The sequence below is a fragment of the Panthera uncia genome, assembly GCF_023721935.1.
Source record: "Panthera uncia isolate 11264 chromosome B3 unlocalized genomic scaffold, Puncia_PCG_1.0 HiC_scaffold_1, whole genome shotgun sequence".
Taxonomy (NCBI): Eukaryota; Metazoa; Chordata; class Mammalia; order Carnivora; family Felidae; genus Panthera; species Panthera uncia.
In genome coordinates, this window is record NW_026057582.1 from 23,446,470 (window position 1) to 23,471,303 (window position 24,834).

Genomic DNA, 24,834 nt, shown 5'->3' on the forward strand with positions numbered 1-24,834 from the left:
AAACAATGGAAATGAGTTTTTAAAATTCAGGCTCCATGGCAGCCTGTGAAGATGCCACAGCAAAAGCAGGCTTAGCTGACAACTTGGGAACCCAAGACCTATGCCTGCCCAGAATCCCCCTGCAGTGTCTTGGGTGACCTCTCTCCACTCACCTCTCTGCTGCCACCTCTATCCATGCTGGAGATCAAACCAGTTGCAAGCAAAATTCCTAATGTTTAACATTTGGCAGGTCATAAATGTGTGTTCTCCCAATAAGATGGTGAAACTATGGAACACCCATCAACATATCTTTCTCTGAACTATTTTTCTTTGCCAATGATGTGTTGCCAGAGAGCAGAATGATGTCATAGAAAACTTCGAAGAAAAGAAGCAACAGGTTCTATGATGTATTAACTATGGGACCCCTGTCAATTCTCATCTAGCCCCTGTGAGCCATAACTTACTTGTTTGTAAAAAAAAAAAAAAAAAAAAAAAGGAATTCCACTATATACTCTACATAACCCAGAAGACGATTTGAGAATCAAATAAGATAGTTTGTGGGAATGTACCTTTCCTGATACAAAGTTCAAATCTCCACCACATTTCTTCTTTCTTATGATTCATATGTGCCAACAACAATGTTAAGATTAATATGGTCTCAATGAGGGGGGTACTTGCATGGAAAAGGTCTACCAGACAACTTCCATGCCCTGCAGCATACTCTCTCTGTTCACCCCTACACCCCAATGATTGCTCCTGCAAACAGCTGCATGTAGGTAGAATGATATAGCACTTTGTCTCAGCTGTATCCTGTAGGTCTCATTTTGTGCCCTGGGGCTTCTCTGCCACCAATATGTGAGAGACCTGCAGGAACCTGCAGGGCATTTGAGCAAACCTGGACATGTAAAAGAGATGATGCCTTATGAGGCAACCATTGAGTTCTGGGTCCCAAAGCTCCAGGTCTGAGCCCTCCTGGAACCCCCAAGAAACATTATTATTACAATTGACAAGATCAGTGCTAAAAAAAAAATTCCTTCAAATAATCCTAAAATTAGACATCAAGCTGAGGTGGTTTTTAATATGCTGATGACCTCTATTAAAATACAAAAGCTCATGACTTCTTCCCCAGAAAAAAAATGCACATAAATACAAAGCTTTGTATAAAATATCAGGATGGTTATGAACCCTGTAAAGCCCATTCATGACCTCAGGCCAGGACTGCATCATACTAGTTGGCTAAATCTAGAAAGATTATAGGAAATGGACATCTGGCCATATTGCCTCCACCTTCCCTAGGGCCAACCTGTTCCTCCACTGATCATAGACATAAAGATCACTTTAAATCAGAGCAGCCAGTTTAAGAAAATCCTTAATTGGAAGGATGCTATAAAGCCTAAGTGCATTTGGGACTACAATGGCCCTCAAAATCTCACATGAAGCCAGACGTCCCCTGAACAACCTTAAGCCCTAACCTTAACCCTGGAATCAATGTGATGATCCTATTTCACCCACTCATATCCCGATCCCACAATGTCCTTCTGATAAAGAAGGTCAGTAAGATTCTCATAGTCCCTAGCAACCCAAGCACACTGACAGGTATTCAGAAAGGTATGATTTTACAAAAAGATTCAATAGGCCCCCCAGTCATATTTATTCAAACCTATCATTAAGCCTCAGACCAGATGGAACTAGTTCTGTTGTAAGCAGCTTCCTACAGAAAAAAATCCTAAAGATCTTTATATAATAATTATCCAAAAGCATCACTGGGCTGTCTTATTGGGGTAGCCATGTATCCAGTTTGAGTTTCTTCAGAAGCAAATTTTGAGACCAGGGTTGAAATGCAAGTAATGTTTTGCATAAGATGACATGTGAGCAACATGAGGATGGGACAGCAGACAATATAGGGTGTATTACCACCTACATGCTAATATTAGCCACATATTACTAAGGGAAAATGGAGTCTAGGAGCCAGTGAAAAACACCACCACTCATTGGTTAGGGGATACTGGGGAAAGAGGCCGTTAATTCCTCTGCACTTTGGCAAAGTGGGGCCTAGTGGCAAGAAAAAGCCCCACCCCCAGGCAGAGAACACTATGTGCTGATAGATGTTGGACTGGTGTGCTTTGCAGTGGTAAGAATAAGAGGACATGGGAGGTACTCTAACAGCAATTGTTATACCATGAAATGCTCTCCAGCATCAAATTTTGCTCTGAGAATTAGGAATTGGGAGTATAATGGTAACATTGAACAGCACAGGACACGTGGATTCATACTATAAAATGCATTTGGGAATAGTATAAATCAGAGCTAAGCTCTGTTCAACATCAGTAGCACACCACCAAAATTAGCATTTACTTAGTTCCTACTAACAGAAAGATACAGCACTAGGCAACTGGACACCTAAACATACATTGTCATACTTAATCCTTAGAACTATAAATAAGCATTAATATCCCTTTTTTCTTCTAGATTTGGAAAATGATGGCCCTCAAAGTTATCCATCATAATACAGCTAGTAGGAAATGAATACAGGATTTAAATACCTAATCCCACCTTCTTTCAACTACATCATATTATCCTTGGACTTCTTACTCACTTCCTCTCCTCCTTTTTCTCATAGAGAATATTCACTGCACCCTGTCTATATGCCAGCCACTGAAGTAAGCACTACCACATTAAGTGTTCACAAAAAACGTGATGTGGGTACTGTCATGTTAGAATAACTAAATCTTGGAAATTTTACGTAATTTCCCCAAATCACAAATTAGTACAGTGGCAAAGCCAAGGACCAGGAATCTAGTCTTTCCAAACACCACAGCTTCAGCTTTGAAAAAAAAACTTAATGTTTATTTATTTTTGAGAGATAGAGAGAGAGAGAGAGAGAGAGAGAGAGAGAGAGAGAGAAAGCATGAGTGGGGGAGGAGCAGAGAGAGAGAGGGAGACACAGAATCTGAAACAGGTTCCAGGCTCCAAGCAGTCAGCACAGAGCCCAAAAAAGCTTCAGCTTTTAATCATTAAACTTTTAATCATTTTGTTGCCTGATCCTAAGAATAATACAGGTATGAATGGATAGGTCCTACTGAAATCAGTTTGCCACATAACCCATAGTGAAACTAAGCCCCAAATTCAATAGATGTTTTTCCTTCCTCTTCCCACCCTCCCTCCAGGATGCACCCAGCAAACATTAGAGAAGCAGAATGTCTGATACCTTCATATTTGGCAGAAGTAGGGCAGCTGAGAAGTCGGTCTCACTCTACTTGAGGGGAAAAAGAGAATTCTTTTTTTCAATTAAAAGATAAGACAAACATTTCAAGAAATTGGCTCTCATTTCCTCGCATTATTGCTCTAATTTGCTCATTATACACAATTATTAAATGTGCTTCATTATGATTAGATGGTCTTTACTTATAACAAAGGAACAATCAGGTCTTTCCTTGTTTGTATTCATTTGTGTACATATACAAATGGGGAAGGGGAAGAAAAACTAATTTTTAAAGTGAAACCATGATTAATGTACAAATAAGCATTATCACTAAAAGCTCACATAATTGCCTACTACAAAACCTGCACAAATACAGGTTGTAGAGCACCTGTTTTTTGGTGAATATCAAAGAAAACAGAAGAGGAGAATCTAGGGGTCCTAGTGGAATACAGAAATGCTACCTTTTGTAAAGGGAAATGTAACCCCAGGAATGCTGAACAGGAATGTAGCATAGTGACCTTCCGGGAATTCTACATCAGAATCTGGTTTAGAACTTTACATACTAAAGAGAAAGAAAATGGGAAATGGCTCTGTGGGATGCCTTGACAATGACTCAAACAAAACAGGATCCAGAAACAAAGGTTAAAGAAATAAGGATGACTGCATCTGGCTAGCTGCTCTGCGGCATCTTCATTCCTTATTGCTTTATCACGTATTCTTTATGCATTGGGCAATCACTCACAAGCACATTTCACTCTTACTCTACTTTCAGAATACGATTACAACATTCACTAAAATATTATTTTATAAAGTTTACATTTGTATAAAATTCAGCGTGGCCTTCGTAAGTCCACTGACATCTGTGATTGACATTTTCCTCCCGCTGACAGCATTTATCTATAGTCATTATTGTCAGTGAACATTTCTTCTTATTCATCTTAGTCTTGATAGAAAACACCATCATAGGTTTAAAAGTTTTCATAATGGGATTCCGTGATATTCAAAAGAGGAGAGGACAACTCCCTGTTTCCTCATTATTTCCCAGTGGTGAAAAATTCACTAAAGACTCTTGAAGTCATTTGGTTTAAATCAGAATTTCCATTAAATGGACAAATAAGCCACAAAAATGATAAAATTTTTTCAACCCACTGCCCTTCAAATTTCCCCTTACTTCACAGGAAAAGACTCAATTTCTTCAACCTGCTCTAAATTTGGCATAAATGTATTAAACTTACATCTATTTAGCACCTCCTGCGTGTCAAGAACTCTGCTCAGTGCTAGAGATGCAAATGATGCACTGAGGGAATATGGAGACATATTGAGGAGAGTAAATACAGGAAGAGATAATCATAATTCAATACCATGAGTGCAATAGTAGCCATATGCACAGTATTTTATCCAACAGAAAGGAGGGTAACTAACCCTGTATGGTAAGAGATGGAAAGCATGGGAGAAACATTAGGGAGGGCTTTCTGGAGAAGTGATACCTGAGCTGATTCTTAAAGGATCTGTATGAATTAACTATGCAAGTAGGGAAAGGCCAATGCTGGCAGAGGGGAAACCTCAAGCAAACCATGGATCTGAGAAACAATATATCAAATCCAAGGAACTACCAACAACTGGGTATTGCTGGAAGATAAAAAGTAAGGTAAGGGTTGGTGGGAACAAAAGGCTGGAAAGTTGGTAGCCATACTGTAGAGGATCTTGTGAAGAAAACTGGACATAATCCTATAGGCAATAGAGAGGTGATGAGGGTTTTAATCAGGGCAGCTCTTCATTTCACCTGGTTAATGTGTGGTGATGTATACTAATATGGAGGATGGACTTCAACAGGCAAGGATTAGAGGCACAGATAATAGGAGATTGATGCAGTGGGAGAGTAAGAGACTATATGTATATAGATGTGAACAGAGGTGGTGGTAGTAGGAATAGAGGGGAAAAGATGGAATTGAGAGCTCTTAAGGAAGAAATAATAAACGGAGGTTGGTTGTTTACAGAAGATGTGAAAAGGGGCAAGGTGAAGTTTTTCGGGTAGCTAGCTGGATAATAGTGGTGCCACATTAAAAAATGGCAAATATTGGAGGAATATCAAGTTTGGTGAGAAGATAAATCATTGGCCTAAGGAAAATTCACTGGATCTGAAAAAAAGAAAATTCAGATTTTAATGAGTTGGATAATGAACGGTGGTTTGGATTTTAAAAGAAGGGGGAGGAGCAAAAAAGAAATAAGAAGAAAGCAAAAAGAAGCAAGTTAGGAGCTAAAGGGATGTGAGGTCACAGGGGAAATTTGGTAGGTGGGAAGATGGGAAAGGCTATATTCTAAGCTGACAGAATGAAGCCAAATAGAGAGGGAGAGGCTGCAGATCATGCAGTGGGTGCAGGGTAACTTATAGAGAAAGGTCCTGAAAGATAGAAGCAACTGGTCTTGACCCAGAGAAGGAACATCTAAGCCTAAAGAAAAGGACATAAGAATGAATTAGAAAAAGAGTTTATACATAAAAGAAAGCTGGAGAATTAAAAGACACACCACAACACAGTATCAACTTTCTCCAGATTTAGAAGTAAGATTTTCCAATGAAATTGAGGGTTGGACAAGGGAAATAGGAGAGTGGTGATATTTTGGAACCATCATTGAAGGACATGGAAGGAGGGACCACCACAACGTAGAATGTTGAATGAAAATGCTGAGGGCCCTGATGAGGTTGAAGATAATCCTTACAATTCCACAGGGTTATAATGAAGATTTAAAGTGACTGTGGTGTGTGTAAAAGCCTGTTTGAGAATGACTATTAATACAAAATACAAAAGCATATATTGAGTTCTTCCTATTCTCATACTATCTCCATGCCTCTTGGTATGGCTACTCTGGGCCCAGGCATGACCAATGTTTGCTATCATATTAACTAGGAGCAGGAGAGGATAAATACTATCCTAAGATGAGTGGAGGTTGACAATATAGAATGGGATTTATTTAGGCCACCCCTGAGGAGGAGAGAGAGAGCCCTTCATTTTAGCATGCCAACCTAGTATAAGAGAGGCCATTTCTAAATTCATTCATAAGACTTTCCCCCCAAAAGATTTGCCTTCTTAAATTTTTTTTTTAACGTTTATTTATTTTTGAGACAGAGAGAGACAGAGCATGAATGGGGGAGGGTCAGAGAGAGAGGGAGACACAGAATCGGAAGCAGGCTCCAGGCTCTGAGCTGTCAGCACAGAGCCCGACGTGGGGCTCGAACTCACGGACCGTGAGATCATGACCTGAGCCGAAGTTGGACGCTTAACCGACCAAGCCACCCAGGTGCCCCAAGATTTGCCTTCTTAAAAAGAAGCATAAAATACAGTCTCAAAGTGTCCACAGTATTCCTAAGGATAAAAAGAAAGTAAGCACGTTAGAGAAGTCTGGCCTTAATCTACCACCTAATGAAGTTCTTTCCCCACAACTCATGGAGGGTTCCAAATATCCTATCAGACACTAAAGGCCAACAGTAGGTACCAGCATAAGCCTAAAAGGTAAAGTCACTCTGATTCAGTTTGGATCTGTGCAGGTAGATAACAGATACAGGTGGATAACATGAACTATATCATGAGCTCTTTCGTAAAAACAAACAAACAAAACATATACGCCCCTTGGTCAACCCTAAATTCTCTCTCAAGCCAACATTATAAGGTAATTTGTAGTTCAGGTAAAATTTCTACTCCTACTCTTTCATCAGGCAATCTTAGTTTTAGTGATTCTCATCGTGATGTGCAAATACCCAGACTGGGAGATCTCTGGTTCTACGATTATAGCAATTGGATGCTGAGATGGAGATTGACATAAGGTGTAGGAAGAAAACATCTCCCATTTTTTTGAATCTGGGACACAGACAGAAATAGCCATGTGGAATTGTTCCTAGCTGCAGGGCAAAGGGCAGACAGCTCTGGCATTTGGCCAATCTCTAACAGTTCCTGTCCTGAGATTCCTCACCAAAGGGGCTCAGGATATCTATCACCATAAGAAGAGGACAAGCTCAGATTGTTTATGATGTCTAGAAATGGGGCAAAAAGGAAGAAACAGATTGCAAAAATTAAAGATGTTTCAAGAAAATAAAGGAAAGGCATCAAATGTAGAAAACAAAGTAAGCACACTCAGAGGATACCTAATGAGAACCCTCCCCCTACCAAAAGTCATTTTAGTGTGCCTCAGTAAAAATCTACATTTGAATATAGCTAATGAGAAGACAGAATCCTTAGGAAAGGCCAGAGTGGAAGCCTTATCACCTTATCCCTAAAAAGGATTCAACAGGGACTGAGAGTCAATCTGGCTTTTGGGTTTTACAACCAAATACAGTAAAACCTGTAAGTTTGGGAAGAATTTACCCTCATGGGTGTGTATATTATATTCCACCAGTTACATCTTAACTGAGTTTACTAATTTTCCTAACTTTTGCTCTGGCAAAAGATGGCCTTGAGTGCTCCATGAACAACTGGGCCTACCTCCTACCTACACTTGGTTACTTGCATGATGGTCATGCCTAGCATAAGAGACATCCCAGCCATCAGCAGGGACACCCACTACTGGAGGTTCCCCTGGAGTGTCAAAACTCAGAAGATTCCAATTTCCATGGCAGCCCCCCTCCATCCTCTAGGCATCTGAAAACCAACCTGTAAAAGCCTAAGTGCCTTGACAGCTGAAAATGCAGTTCGTCCAAGGGAAAAGGGAAATAAAAAGGCTCTAAGTGAATGTTCTTCTGCTAAAAGGGGGTAATTTCCACCACAGTGGCTGAGAGCCCTGTCCCAAACCCTGAGTATTTCTTCATCCTGCTGTTCAGGTGGTTACAGATAAAAGGAAATGTGGCACCTCTATCCATGGTGCTGAAAACTTCCACATGCGCACAGGACAGGGCCAGCAAGTGTTGGGCCTGTTTAAAAAGACAGGATCCACAGCTCTAGTTGTTTATCAGGCCACATGTAAAACGTCACAGCTTTTTTTCTTTCTTGCATCTACCGAATTACCCATGCTGTGGTTTTGCTATGAAATGTGTTGCATTTTGGCCATTTTCAAAATTCTTATGTGATTTTTAGGAGATACCCAATTTGGAGTGAATTAAATTGCACTTGTGTAATTATTTATTCATCCAACAGTATGGTAGGCCTCCTACATTTGCAGCTAAGAACTACAATAGATGCTGAGTATTCACTGCAGAGTAAAGGAAAGCCCCTGCCTGTGTAATTCTCTTACCCAGTCTGAATGTGTGTTGTCCTATATAAAAGTCATCCAAGAAAAGGAGATGTGGTTGCAAGGTGATTTGTTAATGGGGGATGGGATGGCCCAGCATGGGAAGCTGAAAATGCCATAATGGGGCCATTGCACAGTAATTGTGAAAGAGCTCATGTGTTTTAGGATAGCAGAGAGCCAACTCAATGTGTTCGAAAATGCTGTAATATAGGACCCAGTGCTATCGGAGCAGATAACTGAAGAAGGAGAGAGAACTGGGGAAGCAGTCTTGCTGATTAGAACTGCAAAGGTAAAGAAGAAGCAATAACAAGGAATTTCTGTGGGGAAGGAGAAGATGCTGCCAAGTTAAGTTCAAGTTGCTTCAAGGAAATAATTTTAACTTGAAATTGAACAGGTGTCTAAGACCCAGAAAGAAAGAAAAAAGACCTTGCTTCTCCAGTGATCAAAAAATTACAGAACTTGTTTCTACTTATGGTCTCTCTCCCCAGCTTGCCACCAACCACACCACTTTTTTACACCCAACCTAAGATGTTTGCATTTACCACTCTTATTTTGTGCCATTTTCTAGAAGCCAGTACACCTCACCTTCCACACTGTCAAGTAGTTCTTTCAGTCTAATCTAAGTTTACCTGTTACAATTTGCAGCTATTTCTACTTGTTGGATTTCTACTTGTTAGATTGTGTGCTAAACAGACACGTGCAGTTCATGGACTCTACATTTTTGTCCTGGTATATTTAGTCAGGCTTTATTATGAGATCACACTCTCCTGATGCTCATCTGTCACACTATTATCTCCAACTTTCTGTAGCAGAAAGAGCACTGAATTGTGAGTCAAGAGACATGGTTTATTAATACCAGTTTTGTGATTTAAAGCCTCAGTTTCTTCATGTGAAAAATAAAGGAATAGGATTCGTAGACTACCTAGCATTGTGTCTGCTCTACAGTTCCAGGACTAGGGTATCCTAGACAAGGATATCCTGAGACAAGTATCTTAATCATCTGGAGCACAAAATTTAAAGGAGCACCCCAAAAAACTACTCAGTAGTCAATAAATAATATTTTAATGCGACATTTTTTTAATGAATTCAAAAGTCCACGATGAACAAAATGCCAAAATCTTAAATAAAGATAGGATTTGACTGTATATTTGCAGGACTATCCTTCCCTTGCCTTCATCCTAAAAGATAGGTTCTATAAGAGAGGTCAGGTCCCTTCTGCCTATGGGATTCTATGATTCTCTTGAATTCACTTCAAACTAATTCCATGGGCAATTGTTTGACTACCATTATCCCACGTCTATCCAAAGTGCAATCTAGGAATTAAGCACACCATTTATAACACTAAAAATATGCTTGAGTTCAAACATGATTGGCTCTCTTACTTACTGACTCTACTTTCATCTGTAAAATGGGGATAATGTTATTCTCACCTAATAGTTGTCAGGAGAATCAAATGAAACAACCATCTAAACTATATCCCACATCCTGGCCAGTGACCTGGATAAGTTGGGTGATTTTTCACAAATGATTGGGAGCATGGAGACATAAAACAATCTAATTCTTCTTCTAGAAAAACAACACAAAATATATATTCTACTGAAGGGAAGTTGTTACGTCACCTCTACCTAGGAAGGCAAGAAAATCAAGCACTCTTTTGCCTCTGGGCCAGCAGCCAGGCAAAGCAAAATAACAGAGGGAGACAAAGTGTGATAAGATGAAAAGCTCTCTCAGTTCATTTAAATTTGGGTTGTCTTTCTGCCATTAACTCCCTCAAACTCACAGAAGAATTTTAAAAAGATAATCTGTAACTGGGAATACTTTGAAAAGCAAAGGAGCTATAAAAGAAAGTGAATTGAGTTTAATATTTATACAGGGCAGTTCTAATTAAATTAACACACTCACAGATATGCTAAACAGCAGACAGTTGTCTGCTTTTCTTCTCATTATCCTTTCCCTACCAATTACTGCACAGCTTTTTTTTTTTTTAATTTTCAATTCTCCTTGATATAATTTTATTTCACAGGGAAGGAAGAAAATTAGCAAAACACAATCTTTTTAGAAAAGAAAGTAAATATCAGAAGGCATTTCTTTCAAATAAGAGAGATGTAGTCCTGTAGCAGTAACAAATACTAAATCAGTCAACATGGTCACTATTAGGCCCCACATATATATTGGTTCATAATTGACAAAATACTTTAATGTCTGCTATCTTATTTAATTCTCCTATTTACCTCCCCTCCACATGCATACCAGCCAATAAAGGGTATTATTAATTGCATTTTTCAGATCATGAACACTGAAGCTTAGAAAGCTCAATAAGACAGAACCCTGGAGGACAATGCAGAAAAGAAGGTGTATGGAGAAACAAAGGGATGGATTTAGTTTATTGATATTATTTTTGGTGACTTTAGGAAGTTAGTCAACAAGACTTCCTCATGACAGAACTCTGGAATTCACATGCACTCTTAACAAGCAGTTTCATTCCAGCTCCAGAACATCTCTTGGATTCTGTTTCTCATGTCTACCTCACTACCTCCATCCACGCAACTGAGAACAAAGAGTCTTCCTTTTGCCCTTCACTGAGATGAAATGGCTTCATGGAATCAGAACTAAAGACAGAAATCCCCTTTAGGGTAATTCTGGGTTATAGCAGCAATATTCAGGAAGAAAAGAAACATGAAGCCCCTTCCTTCTACAAATTCCATTCGGTGCTGCTTAATCCCACCTACTCCAATTCAACTTCACCACCTGTAAAATGGAAATAATCATAGTTCCTACCTACTTCTTAGGATTAATAAGTAAATAATATAATAATGCACAAAAAGGGCTTCCTCCAGTGTCTAGTGCATAGTAAGCATTTGGTAAATTCTAGTTACTATTATTGGATATGGCTGAAATGTTCCATTTTTATTAATAATGACAGGAAGGCCCACAGAAGTTAAGAACCCAAGGTCATAACCTGAATGTGATAAAGTATGTAAAACACTTAGTCCACTGCTTTGGATATAGGAAATCTCAAAGTAATAATAGTATTGTGTGTGTGTGTGTGTGTGTGTGTCTGTGTGTGTGTGTGTGAAGATATCACACTGGAATGCAGTTCTCGTGACTCCAAGCTCTCTATCCACAGAAACATTTGCATCATGTTGACATGAGAAAGCCAGGCCTGCTGGCTATATGCTATCTGTGCAGATTTAAAGTTTCGGGCCCAGGGGTCTCTTCAAAGTCAAGAGAGGGATTGCAGATCGTGTTCAGACAGCCACTTGATGTCATTCTGCACGGCAGATGTCCACAATGGCCTGGCATGCTTTCTGATTGTATCAGCCTATTTTTCTGCTGTTGAGCTGTGACATCCCATATAAACTCCTCCTTTGCAAACTCATCTCTGGGATGCAGCTGTTCAGGGTTTGCAACTAAGCAATTCTGTGGCAATCTAGGCTTCCCGTGGTTTTCACTCTCTGGCCACACTCTTTTCATTTCACTAGACCCATGATTATATGGCCTAAGTTCTAGGAACACAATAAAGAAAGCCATGAAGGAAGTCTCTTATTCCCAGCCAGTTAGAAATCTAGGAACGCATTTGGAACTCTCTCATGGAACCAGAATAGGAAGAAAGTCCAAGATCCTAGTACCTAGCCCCTTTACTTAAAAAATGAAAAACCCAGGACCTAAAGAAACTTAAAAATCAAGGTCACCTTGCTAATGAGTAGCAAAACCAGGAGAACTCACTATGTCACCACTATCTTGATTCCCATTGGTTGCCAGCTAATCTTTCCTAAAGTATTAATTGATAATTACAGAGTAAGCTGATAAAGGGATTAAGGTTAGACCCTTCTCAGGAGTATTTTAATTTAGAGAGATTTGAATTCCCAACTAGATGAAGTAATTATGGCATAATGTAAAGCAGAGGTATTGAAGTACTGGGGCAAGTGGTCATGCCTTTTTATCCCTGAGATCATACTCCACAGAAAGCAGAACACAGATAGGGTTGGGTCTATAGGAAGAGAATCCCTGTCCTTATCTATAGGAAGTGAAAGATGTCCCTCATCATGCTCTAATTTCCTTGATGGCATAAACAAAAGAAATAGTCAAGCCTATCCACTGGTCAATGTTCTTAGTACCTAGGCATGTGGGCCAGTTTTTATGTTCATGGTTCCTTTTATCTTGCATCTTCTGACTCAGACCAACAATCCTCTGACCCATACTAATGGTATGCATATCAGGAGCCAGCTTGGAGATGAGGGAGAAGGCCTGTTTATATCTCTCCCTGCCAAATTTTAAAAGCTGGAAACATTGTCCCCAGACTTTTCACACAAATCCAGCCTTTGCAAAGGTCTCTCCATTTTCTAAGCATCCCAAGAACCCCAATTTGTATAAAAATGGAGAAACAGTTGATTTTCCCCTGTAATAGCTAAACGTTCTCAGAAATAGGTGGAAGCTAGCAAACCATAGAAAGGATTGTCAGAGAAGTAGATCAGATAAAATACTGATAGAACACAGGCAGTTAAGAGGATTATGCCAATCGGATTAGCTTCCAGGAGAATGCAAAAGAAGGGAGAAAAAAGACATTTATTGGAGTCATCATTTCCTCTAAAATTCACATTCAGTCTCCCAGACTCTCATTCTGTCCCCTTTCATGATCCTTTTCTCCCCTTACACCCTACAAATTGATAAGATCTGGTTAATTTTAATGTCATTTTCAATCACTTTACCTGGGTTCAGATGAGGTTTGAGTAATGGATCTTACTGAGAAAAAATAGAATCAATAAAACATCACAAGTATAGACACCTTAGAATTAAAAGTCAAATTAAAAATAGAATTAAGAAGGGGGAATTAAGGAATTCCCTTAATTCCCTTAATAGGGAATTAAGAAGCTAAAAAAGCATACCTGTGACATGACTTCATGTATATGGCCCATAACCTACATGGGCCTCAGTAACAGCACAAAACAACAATGTCAACAATAACAATAAGCAGACAGTGGGAAACAGACTTAGTTTGCAATGCCAGGGATTTATGCGAGATGAAACAGTATTTTGAAAATGAAGTTTATTGAACAAAAAAATTTGCTGAGAGAGGTTGCATATATATTTTTGCAAACATCTTTAAATACATGTTAAAGTTTTATCTGGCTCATAAGATTTCAGAGTGATGTTTTTTAACTTGAAGGTAAAAGATAAATGGATCTCCAAGGGCTATTTTGTGAACTGGCATAAGAATCACCTGAGAAAGGTGTTATAAATAAGTATACTTATGCACTACCCACCCTCACCCCACCAGAAGAGATTGATTCAGTAGGTCTTGGGTAGAGCCCAGGAACCAGTGTTTTTAGTAAGTTCTCCAGGCATTCTGTTGTACACCTAAGCTTGAGATTTACTGTTGAACACCTAAGCTTGAGATGATCTCAAGTAGTCCTCTGGGGACCTTGGGTCTGGTTCAATGATTCTGTTAAGAGACACATCCTATAGGTTGACCTGTTGCAAAACACACACATATAGCACTTTTCTTCAGTAGATCTCTATACCACAATATAGAGATTTTTTTTCCACTATGGTATATCTTAGAAGAGCATGGCCCACATATAGGTGAAAATATAAACATATTCAATAAAGACAAAGAAGTAACATACATAAAGATTTCTGAGAATAGTGCAGCGGTTCCTAGAATGTAGACCAGTTCTCAAGCACTGTTTGCTTTATCTTTGTGTCAGAAATCACTCATGAGGTATATTGATAACATGCATTATGATGGTGATGATGATGATGATGATGATGCTAAAGTACCCAAATCTGTGGATTATTTACTTCTTTTTCTCAATCTAATTCCCTGGACAGAATCCAAGGCATTAATTGAGCCATGTTTTCTAGTTGAAGGAAGCACTGAATTTGAAATTTTTCATTTGGGTGTGGCTTTCTCCACTGTTTCCTATCTGTGCAGGAACCCAACCCACATTTAGACTCTTGATTAAAGTCTGACCTGCTGGTCATCCTCTCTTGTATTTCTTACTATCTGTTACTGGGCACGGTGATCTTACAACTGGGTGGAAATAAGATTTGAATCAGAGGGTGGAAAGAGTTTGCTTATGTTTGAGACTAAGTCCTGTGCTCCAACCAAGTTGATTGGAAAGCTATTGGGAGTTATGAACACAAGTGCAATTGACAATAAAGCAGTACCTCAATTTTCATTTGGCATTTTACCTTGAGTTTACAGCAACCTCCACAGGGAGGAGAGATGGCTCAATCAAGGCAAATTCAGACATTCTGCCAGGCATTACAGAGTCTAAGGCATTAAAGGTATTTGCTGGCCAACCAGAAACAATCCAGGACCTAGTGCAGGTGCCAAAGTCTTCACAAAGTGTGGATCAGACTTTGTGGCCACTATTATCAATTGTAATTAGTGCTGCTTCATTGACTACAGATATGTGATTTATCAAGCCACTGATACAAAATAAGATAACAATGACATATTTTTTGTGCATTTTAAAAATAATTTGGTTGCAACTAAACCTAAGATAAAAGAAAAACATTATAGATTCAAATGCTTTTAAGGAATAAAAATAATTAGGTTCAGGTGTGGATAGATATAGGGTCTTGAAGAATATCATTAGGGCTTGACTCTCTTCTTATTGTTTATATCTCAATCTCTTTTTCTCTCCAATTAATGGGAACAGTTCCTACTAGCAGTCTCAGTCTTGCTTCCTACCTGCTTAACAACCCCAGGAGATAGGGATCATCTTCCCTAATGACTCTAGCAGAAGGTAAAATCAGCTTGGGAAACATGAAAAATCAAGAGCTGTGGTCGTAAGAATAGGCTATTCTGAATGATCAGGCCTAGATTATGTGCCCAGCCTTATAACTGGAGGTAAACTGAAGTGAAAGGAATTCACACCTTCAACTGAAAAAATGTGGTGGCTCAGTTGGTTAAGCATCAGATTTCAGCTCGGGTCATGATCTCACAGTTTGTGAGTTCAAGCCCCATGTTGGGCTTTATGCTGAAAGCTCAGTGCCTGGAACCTGCTTTGGATTCTATGTCTCCCTCTCTCTCTGTTCCTCCCCCACTCATTCTCTGTCTTGCTCTGTTTCTCAAAAATAAATAAACGTTAAAAAATTTTTAAAAATTAAAAATAAATTTAAAAAAATTTTAAAAATATATGGAAAACAATGCTATTGCCCAAAAAAGAGGAAAAGATACTAGTCAGGAAACACAAAGATGTCTACTACCATGATAATACGAGAAATTATTCTCATTATAGCCAAGTGTTTCTGATAATATACTTGTGGAAAAGGCTACGAGAAAACAATGGATCCACTCTCTTACCTTGAATAGAGATGAGCCTGTCAACAGTTATTTATTGGGTATCATAGTACAATATGAAGAATTTAGAATATGGAATTTAGAGTCAGATACACCTGGATTTAAATCCTGACTCTGACACATCATGGCTACATAACATTGATCAAGTTACTTAGCTTCTTTTGTTTTCAGTTTTCTCATTTATAAAATAAATGTAGAAATAACCTACTTATCACACTCTTGATTAAATGAGATTAATTTATATAAAAAATTCATAGTATGCACTCAGTAGTATGACCTCAATAAATATTCATCCTTTGCTTTAAACATACATACACTTCCTCCACCTTTATAGACTTTACCTTGTGACAAGATGACACCTAAATCATATCGGTCAGATAAGAAATACCCTACTTTAAGAAACCTATGATATAAAAAATAAACAATAAGGATATTTTATTGAAGTTCAACTAAAATCATTCCTCTTCACTTTTATCTATTCCTTTCTACTAATTTATTAGTGAGATTAAAAAGCAGTGGGTCAGGGGTGCCTGGGTGGCTGAGTTGGTTAAGCAACCAACTCTTGGTCTTGGCTCAGGTCATGATCTCACAGTCTGTGAGTTTGAGCCCCACATAGGATTCTGCACTGGCAGCACGGAGCCTGCTTGGAATTCTCTGTCTCCCTCTCTCTGCCCCTCCCCCACTCACTCTCTATCTCTCTCTCTCAAAATAAATAAATAAACATTAAAAAAAAACAGTGGGTCATTATCCTCTGTTATATGGATTTCTTAAACAGTAAAAGACAACAATAAAGTAATTTTCTTTTTTTAAATGTTTATTTATTTTTGATAGAGAGAGAGAGCAGAGGAGGGGCAGAGAAAGAGGGAGACACAGAATCTGAGGCAGGCTCCAGTCTCTGAGCTGTAAGCACAGAGCCTAATGCAGGGCTCAAACTCATGAACCACAAGATCATGACCTGAGCCTAAGTCAGATACTTAACCAACTGAGCCAGCGAGGTACCTGGCAATAAAGTATTTTCATTCTTCTTTTCTTCTGGTCCCCAAGTTGCCTATTGTATATCCTCCAAGAATACATATTCCTTTTTTTTTTTTAATTTCATCCAGATATACAAATAAGATCTACTGAGACAGTGAGCCTCTTACTCAGTTTTATCATTTTATTATCTTACATTGTAAACCACCCAGCAAAATAAGCTTTTGTAAGTTTTTATAGAAGTATACATTCCATCTCTCCAAGAAAAATCTGAGTGATTTGCCCCACCCCAAAGTTTACATCTATCCCCCACAAAATAATTAATACAAGAGCCTATAAGTGTTGCTCATTTTCTATCCTTGATTGCTAAGTAGTCATTGTAAAAATCAACCCTGGGCTTTAGGTAGAGAATGTCTCCTAAATAGCATTGGCTAATTATGACTTTCAAGAATAAGGAATCTTCCTCCACTATTTATTTCTGACGATTAATATCTAAATGGCAACTATTAAATGTGATAGATTTCTTTCTGGAAAGATGTGTCCTTTGGAGAGGATCTGATGCCAAACTAACCTAAACATCAAGAGAAACAGGCCAAAGGGTGAGAGCAACAATTTTCTAATTGGTTGTACTTATCATAAGACAAGACTGAACACCAGAAAGAGCCAGAAAGAAATGATGATGGAGAGAATAGGATGGAACAGAAAGAAAGAGAGAAAGAAGGCAAGGGAGGATGCAATGGGTCTCCCATAAATTATTCCATTTGGACTTCAATTACATTGATTGATATGCATTTGCCACTGATAGGAAAATAAGACTCTTGTTCCCTCCAGCCTTGTTTAGCCTCCAAATGGCAAAGTAAAACAATGTCATTCAGAAGCCATAAATCTAGCTGAGAGAGAGCCCCACTGACAGCTTCCATGCAGAGCTATTAAAAAAAAGAAACAGATTAACTTCTCAGCTCCATCATTTTAATGTCTGTGTCTCCTCTGCCCCCTGTGATTCTCACAGACCCTAACCTTTACCATGGTGATGAGCAGTGTACTCTCTACTCCCCTCATGAAGGGTTGGACAACCATCCACACAATTTTCAAACTCAACCCACCTTATTTTCAAACTCATTTCAAAAACATGAGGATAGTTGAGTCTCAATATAACTTTTTAAGCTGACAAGAAATAACTTATCTATATTTTATAAGTAATGATATTTATTGAGGCTTCAAAATAACCTAAATGAATACCCAGCTTATAAGTGGTGAAATCTAGTTTTGAATTTGTACCATGTCTTCTGTGTCCTCATGCATGAACTTTCTTTCACATATATTCCCCCCTTTCCCCTGATTCACCTAAGAAACTCCTACTCATTCTTTGAGGCCCTGAACAAATGTCACCTTCTATGTGAATCTTTCCAACCAACCTAGACATTGCTATTTTCTTTAGCATTTTGCATTTGACTCAGTGATATTTCTCACTCTGCATTACAATAATTTATAATTAACCTCTATAAAGAGAGAGAGATGACTTCAAGGACAAATATAGTGGTTTATTATTTTGTTTTCCCAGTGCCAGGTACATTGTATATGCTCAATTAGTTGTACTGAATAAATGAATTAATGAATAAATAGTCTTAAATTTCACATAATGGGGAACCACTTCAATAAAATGCTTCATAAATAAACATACAGGGAATGGAAGTAGCCATGGGATAGATGAAAATGAATCATTTTCTTGTGAAGGCATCAAAATGATTGCAGTGGGCTAGTAGATGTGGGGAACTCAATCATTATATTCATGATTATCAGAGCCCGGATTTTCCTGAGTCAGGGTAATGGGTAGAGACCCTTTGGTTTGCCAAAATGGTCTTTAGCAAAGGCATACATTTCATAAATGGCTCCCAAGTTCCCCAATTCTCCAAGATCCTTTGCTACCATAAGTTTTAACTTCTTTATAAGGTTTTTACATATTAGACCTTATTCTTTGTCTATGCCGATCCATAGACAAGTTGCATGGTAAATTATTGAACCACTGCCTGACATGTAGCAGTATGATACACCAGAGCCTATCTCTGTATAGGCTAAAGGGCAGCTGACTGACTCCATGGAGAAGACTGACAGTCCCTGGTTAAGGTTCTTTTTCCCATGACTAGGCAACTGGTAGAGCAAAAGCTAGCACAGAGAAAAGAGTCTATAAAGAATGATCAATGGGACAACCCATTGCAGTCCTGTCTTGTCTCCCATAATACCTCCAGAATGTACTCTTTTCCTTTCTGAGGTAAGCTTTGGAATAGAAAAACTCAAGAATTACCCCTACTTACTTCAGGATGTATCTACCTGTGAACCAATTGAAGCAGGGGCTATGAGTTCACCACTTTATAGCAGAAGAGACAAAGGCATAAGTTCAGTAAGCTTGGCTTCTAGGTGAAATTCTGCTGCTTATAAAGCTTGCTCCCGTATACATCAAGGACAAGGAGCAAACAAGTACCAAACAAGTACCTATCCTAGTTAGAGACTAAATCACACCCACTATGTGCTGGACCTCCCTCGGTTTTGAGAGTTCACAGACTTTCTCATTGGTTCTCAAGCCACCTTTGCTTTGGGGCCTTCAATTGTTTCCCTTTTACTTCACATGTGAAGCAAAATTCAAATTAAGCACACTCCTAATTCGGGCTCCTAAAACTCCAGAATGGGTTATATCCCTGCCTGGAGAAGAATGCAAGTAACAAAGAGTGTCACTGAACATAAAGAGGGCAGTTGTTCTAGGTGAGTGAAACTCCACCTAAGCTACCATTTCCTCAGAAACTCAGCCTCTTTTCTGACCTCCCATAACCTTCATTACAGCATCATATTTGGGTAGTTGGTGCACTATAGTACAGGAAATTTAAAACTGCCAAGAAACTACTAAAAATAAGGTTCTAAGTGTATAAGTGTAAACTTTAACTCCCCAAATAGGTTGTAAAGGCTTCATGAGCAGATACCATGTTTTAGATCTTTTTTTTCCAAACTCCATAGATTAATCTACGCAATCTGGGTTCTAATAACTTCACAGAAGCAGGTTACTCTATTTTCAACTCCAGCTCATATATTCATCAAAGACACACATATCATCCCAGAAGGTCTCATCAGAAAGTTGAAGCACAGGAAGTTGGATCTCTGGTTCTGAAGCAATAATACATAAGGAGTGACAACTGTACAGATTTCGGACAAGCTTTTTTGACAGTCCAAACTGACAGTGAACATCTTGTGTTTCCCTCTGATGACTTAGGAACAGAAAATGAACCTGAATTTGCAGAGGTGAAAATTTTTTTGACTACTGGATAGCACATCTAATTGTCCCAGGCACTTTTCTTTTCCTTATGGCTTGCTTTTCTGGGTAATTGAATTGAAGGCCAAAACATCTTCTAGGACTGTAAGCTTTGATAATGAATTACTAAATGGTATTCACCTATCTCTCAAGAGAAAGAGCAGCCTGTCTGGCAGCTGACAGTCTAGTTTCTGAACTTGACTAATGCAATGAAGAGAACGAGGTGAACAAATGTGAATTGGAGATAACATATGAGCTTCTTGATAATGAGCATGGGGAGTCTGTTTCTGTGACAAATATGATGACAGGGAAAACAGGTGTGCTTAAAGATTCATTTCTGTGCCTTTACTCTAACAACAGTGGGGACAGCTCAGTAGACAGCACTCTCTCACCAAATTCTAGACACCCATATATATTAGGCAAATGCAGAGTTAGGACAGAACTTGTTAATGTGATGTCTTCATAAGAGTCTGGTCACTATGACTCATAACCCAGCATTACTTCAATCAACTTTTTAAACAGCCTAAGACCTCTTTTCACTTTCTATTTGTGAGGCCATTGGCTGCACCCCCAATAAATGTACATTGATTTATACCTTTATACAATGTCTATTTCCATTCATCCCAAGAGAAAGAAATCCTAAAATACATTCAAATAAAACAAAGCTGGATTTGGCATGAAAACCTAAGAAGGTAAAATACTTTCTCAATTGCTGCCTTAAGCTTGTATACCACTGAGCCCAAATCATCAGCTTCTCTGTACTCCATAGAATAACAGTACTTTAAACAAAAAGATGCATTATCCATCACCTAATTCAATGTCCTTATTTTTCAGACTGAAGAAACTGAGGGCTAGATTATTCCAGTTACTTGCATGTAAGATAGTCTAGCATGCAGGCTTCCTAATTCCCAGTTTATTATAATTATATATAATGTTAATGATAAGATTTTTTTGATTCTTTGCTAATTCCTCTCATGATTCACGGACTAGTTATTTCTTAAATTTCAGCAACATTCTCTCCAATATTCTACCTTACTCACCCAGAGGACTCACTGTTTTTTGTTTTTATTTTTATTTTTTTTGGTTTTCATTGTTACTTTTCATACAGGTTCTCCCCAAATCCTCCACACCAGCTCACATATCAACTTTCCCTCCGGGGACACAGATCCAGAAGTCCACACTATAAATGTAGATCCTGACCTTGGTGCTTCCCACTGACACCCAAGCAAAAGGGTTAAAATCTCTTGAATCTATCACTACTTAACAATGTAATCATTGTCTTTAAAACCAGATTTCCTGGTCTTCAAGACTGGCAATCTAACTTTTACATCTGCTTCCAGATTGGTAAACTAAGCCGTGGATGATCTAAAACTTTTCTTAGAGATCACCCTGCCCAACATTTGTCATCTAAGGCTGTCATCCTTCACAGCCAATCTCTCTCCTGGAGCTCTGCCCAGACTTGCTCCTTTTCCTCTGTTCCATATTATTAAGAGGAATAAAGTATATTAGAGTGAAGCAAATGGGTGGCCCATGGAAGACACTAGACAAAAATTATTGACTATGAATTTAGTCAAATTCTGATTCCCTTCGAATACATGAGCTCTATAGCTTTGGCTTCTTCACATTTTTTAACATTGCAGTTTCGCTGACACAAAATGTTAGATTAGTTTCAAGGGTACAACACAGTGATTCGACAACTCTATACATTATGCTATGCATACAAGTATATCTATCATTTGCCACCGCAATGCTACTACAATACCATTGCCTGTATTCCCTAGGCTGCACCTTCTTCATATATTAACTTAGCTCCATATTGGCCTCCTTACTTTTATCTAGAATCCTTGGCTGTTGGTGAACATGACATGGTTTTGTGACTGAGGCAATCTTAATTATAACAGCAATTTTGATGATGTTAAGGAACACTGCAATGAAAGCTGATATTTAATGGCTCTTACTAAGTGCCAGGCATTGGGCCACACCTTTTACATGCATTTTATCATTAATTTTCACAGTGACTGATGACTTAGGTACTATTATTCCCATTTTATAAGTGAGGAAACTGAGGGTTAAAGTGTTTAAAGAATTCATTCAATTTGGACTCTAGAGCCCTAGTTATTGGCTATGCTACCTCACTTGATGTTCTTATTCAGGATTTTAAAGAGATGAGATCTCCATCTATATTGTGTATATCTTTTCTTATTCTATTCCTTCTAACCACACACAATCATTTTCTTGTCCCCTCAAATTGTCTCTAAGCTCAAGAGCCTCCTCTTTTGAGCTCTGTCTTGTATGAATCTCATCCTCTCTCAGCCATGGTGGCATCTTTCCATCCATGAAGCCAGTCTTTTTCCTTTATAGGATCTTCAACTTCTACCCTCCTGTTAGCCAATCCCCCCACTTTTTTATACAGACGATTTAAGGCAACATCTAGTTTTCATAGAAAAAAAATTTCTGCATGTAGAACGATGTTATAGGCCATTATTATTTAAACTGTTTTTTAAATCCTCAGTTTAAATCCTCTTCAAGAAGGAGAGGTTATCTGGGCAAGTTTTTCCAGCTCAGGACCATCTGCCTTATCTCTAGCTCAGAGGGTTGGACCTCTGTGAACTGCAGAAAATAAGTAAACTAAAACTTAACTCTTTGACTTCTGCCATAATTGGCACAAGCCACTTCAGCAAACAGGCAAAGGACACTAACTAAAGAACCTAGGGACCTTGTCCTTGGAACAGGCCACTCTGGACTCCATTGACCACCAGGTCAAGGACAATAATCCATCCAACCCCAGGATACTCCTGCAGGATTATAATCTTCACATCACTCCTACTCCATCCCATTCCTTCAACATCTTCTACCCGCTCAAAAAGAAACTCTTCTTCTTTTCGTTCTTCTCTCTAATACAGTGCTTCTCAACCTTTGCTACTCATTAGAATCACTTCAAGAGGTGTTAGTATATACTGTGGACTGGACCCCATCTCAGAGATTCTGACTTAATTGGTTTAATTGAATTAATTTAATATTTCCAAATAACCTACAGGGTAGTCTGATCTCCCATCCCATTTCCTTCATGCACCAACCTACCGGCCTATGTGCTTCTCCTTGACCCTATGAAGCTCATTCCCACCTTAGAGCCTTTGTTCTAACCATTAATATGAATGCCTCCTGCTTTTCATTCAAATTTCAGCTTAAATAGCATCACCTACTCTAAGTGTCCATCTCTGGCTTCCCTCTCTAAAGTGTTGTTTAATCTTTCCAGTCACATTTTATCACATTTCCTTGCTTTAAATTTTCATAGCTCTACTACTACATGGCATTACCATATGCATGTATCTTCTTATTTTTCATTGCTTGTCTCCACATTTAGTGTATAATCAGCATGAAGGAAAGAACCTTTCCTGTCCTCTTCATTGCTCAATCCTTGGGGCCTAGAACAGTGCCTGGAATATAGTAGGTACACAATAAATATCTGTTGGATGAATGAAATAACTGGCATGCATAAAACATTCCAGGAAAGATTGTCCCCAACTTCCTCTCAAAATTATTTCCTAGAGAAAAGGGTCCACATTCCTGTACTATCTTGTAAACTTGATTATTCCACCCCAAACTCTTTGAGCTTTTATAGCACTATTCTTTAGGTTACGGTATCTTCTACCTCTATGTTATCCAAAATAACCCAGCTCAAATCTTACATCTTCCATGTAATTTTCTCTGACTCCCCAACTCAAAGTGACTTCTCCTTTCCAGTCTCCTGGAGTAACAGCAATCTCTAGTGTCCAATAACTCTCTGTCTCTAAAGCCACACTTGCAACTATTATGTTACTAATGCTCATGCTTGCATAGCAAAAATAAAAACAAAACAAAAGATAAAACTAGTGGAATAATCGCTCCTTGTTCTAGCTGCCTTGGACATTCAAAAGATGAAGAAGCATTTTTACCTCCCCATATTAAGAAGGTCCCAGGCATCCCATTCTGAGTCTTAGATCCTTTATTTTCAAGATCACTAACAACTCCTGTGTCTTAGGGTAGAAAAGCCAAAGTTGTCAGGTACCCAGAATTCAATTGTCCTCACTGAAGGCTGATTGAGTGCTGGGGTGTAAGGAACCAGAGAGCCTGGCCAAAAGGCATGAGCTTTTCTGAGGTGAGAAAAGGGATAGGAACTTGGGAGTTTCTGTGAATAACAGAAATCCATGTTCCCTTTGAAGTAATGTCCAAGATGAAAGGGATTATTGAGGCTCCTATGGAACCAACACTTCAGCCTGGAAAAGAGCAGAAAGTATCTCTCTGGCCAGGTTTGTGGTGGGTAGAGAGGCCCATTATGAAGAGCCTCTCTGCAACCAACAAGTCTATGAGCTTGATAGTGAAAGATCAAACTGGAGAGTTGCATCACGTAGCAAACAGAAATAATTACAAAGGGGCCTATGGGAAGGACATAACCCTCCACTCCTGTTTTCTTGATTTCATGAAAGTCTCACCCAAATTTTTGAAGAATCCTAAGAAATGTATTCTCTCAAACATAATGTGATTGATTTGATCACACACCCTTCCAATAGATGGGAGCTCAAAGCTACATTTAATTTGATTTAGGGAAAGGAAAATAATATGGTATTTCTCTCACTTGAGTGTTATAACGCAATATTCTCTAACCACACATTTACAGTACTGCCTGCAAATATTGCCCATGCTCTACAGATCAGTCTGACAAACTCAATGGTTGATTCAATGCTTAAAAGTTTTCTTAATACGGTAAAATACACAAAACATAAAATTTACCATTTTAAGTATACACTTCAGTGGCATTAAGTATATTCACACTGTTGTGAAAGCTCAAACTCAGTTTGCCTAAAGAATTCACCA

General features: G+C 38.7%; 1 protein-coding gene across 1 annotated transcript in view; it reads right to left on the minus strand.

Moving 5' to 3' along the window:
• The window catches only part of NRXN3 (neurexin 3), an 896,926-nt gene that overhangs the window by 855,203 nt on the left and 16,889 nt on the right, over nucleotides 1-24,834 (minus strand). Inside the window, exon 2 of the mRNA XM_049614079.1 lies at nucleotides 23,298-23,417. Within this exon, the coding sequence (XP_049470036.1) occupies nucleotides 23,298-23,340 (43 nt within the window). The 5' untranslated portion in view covers nucleotides 23,341-23,417. The remainder of the gene's footprint in view (nucleotides 1-23,297; nucleotides 23,418-24,834) is intronic.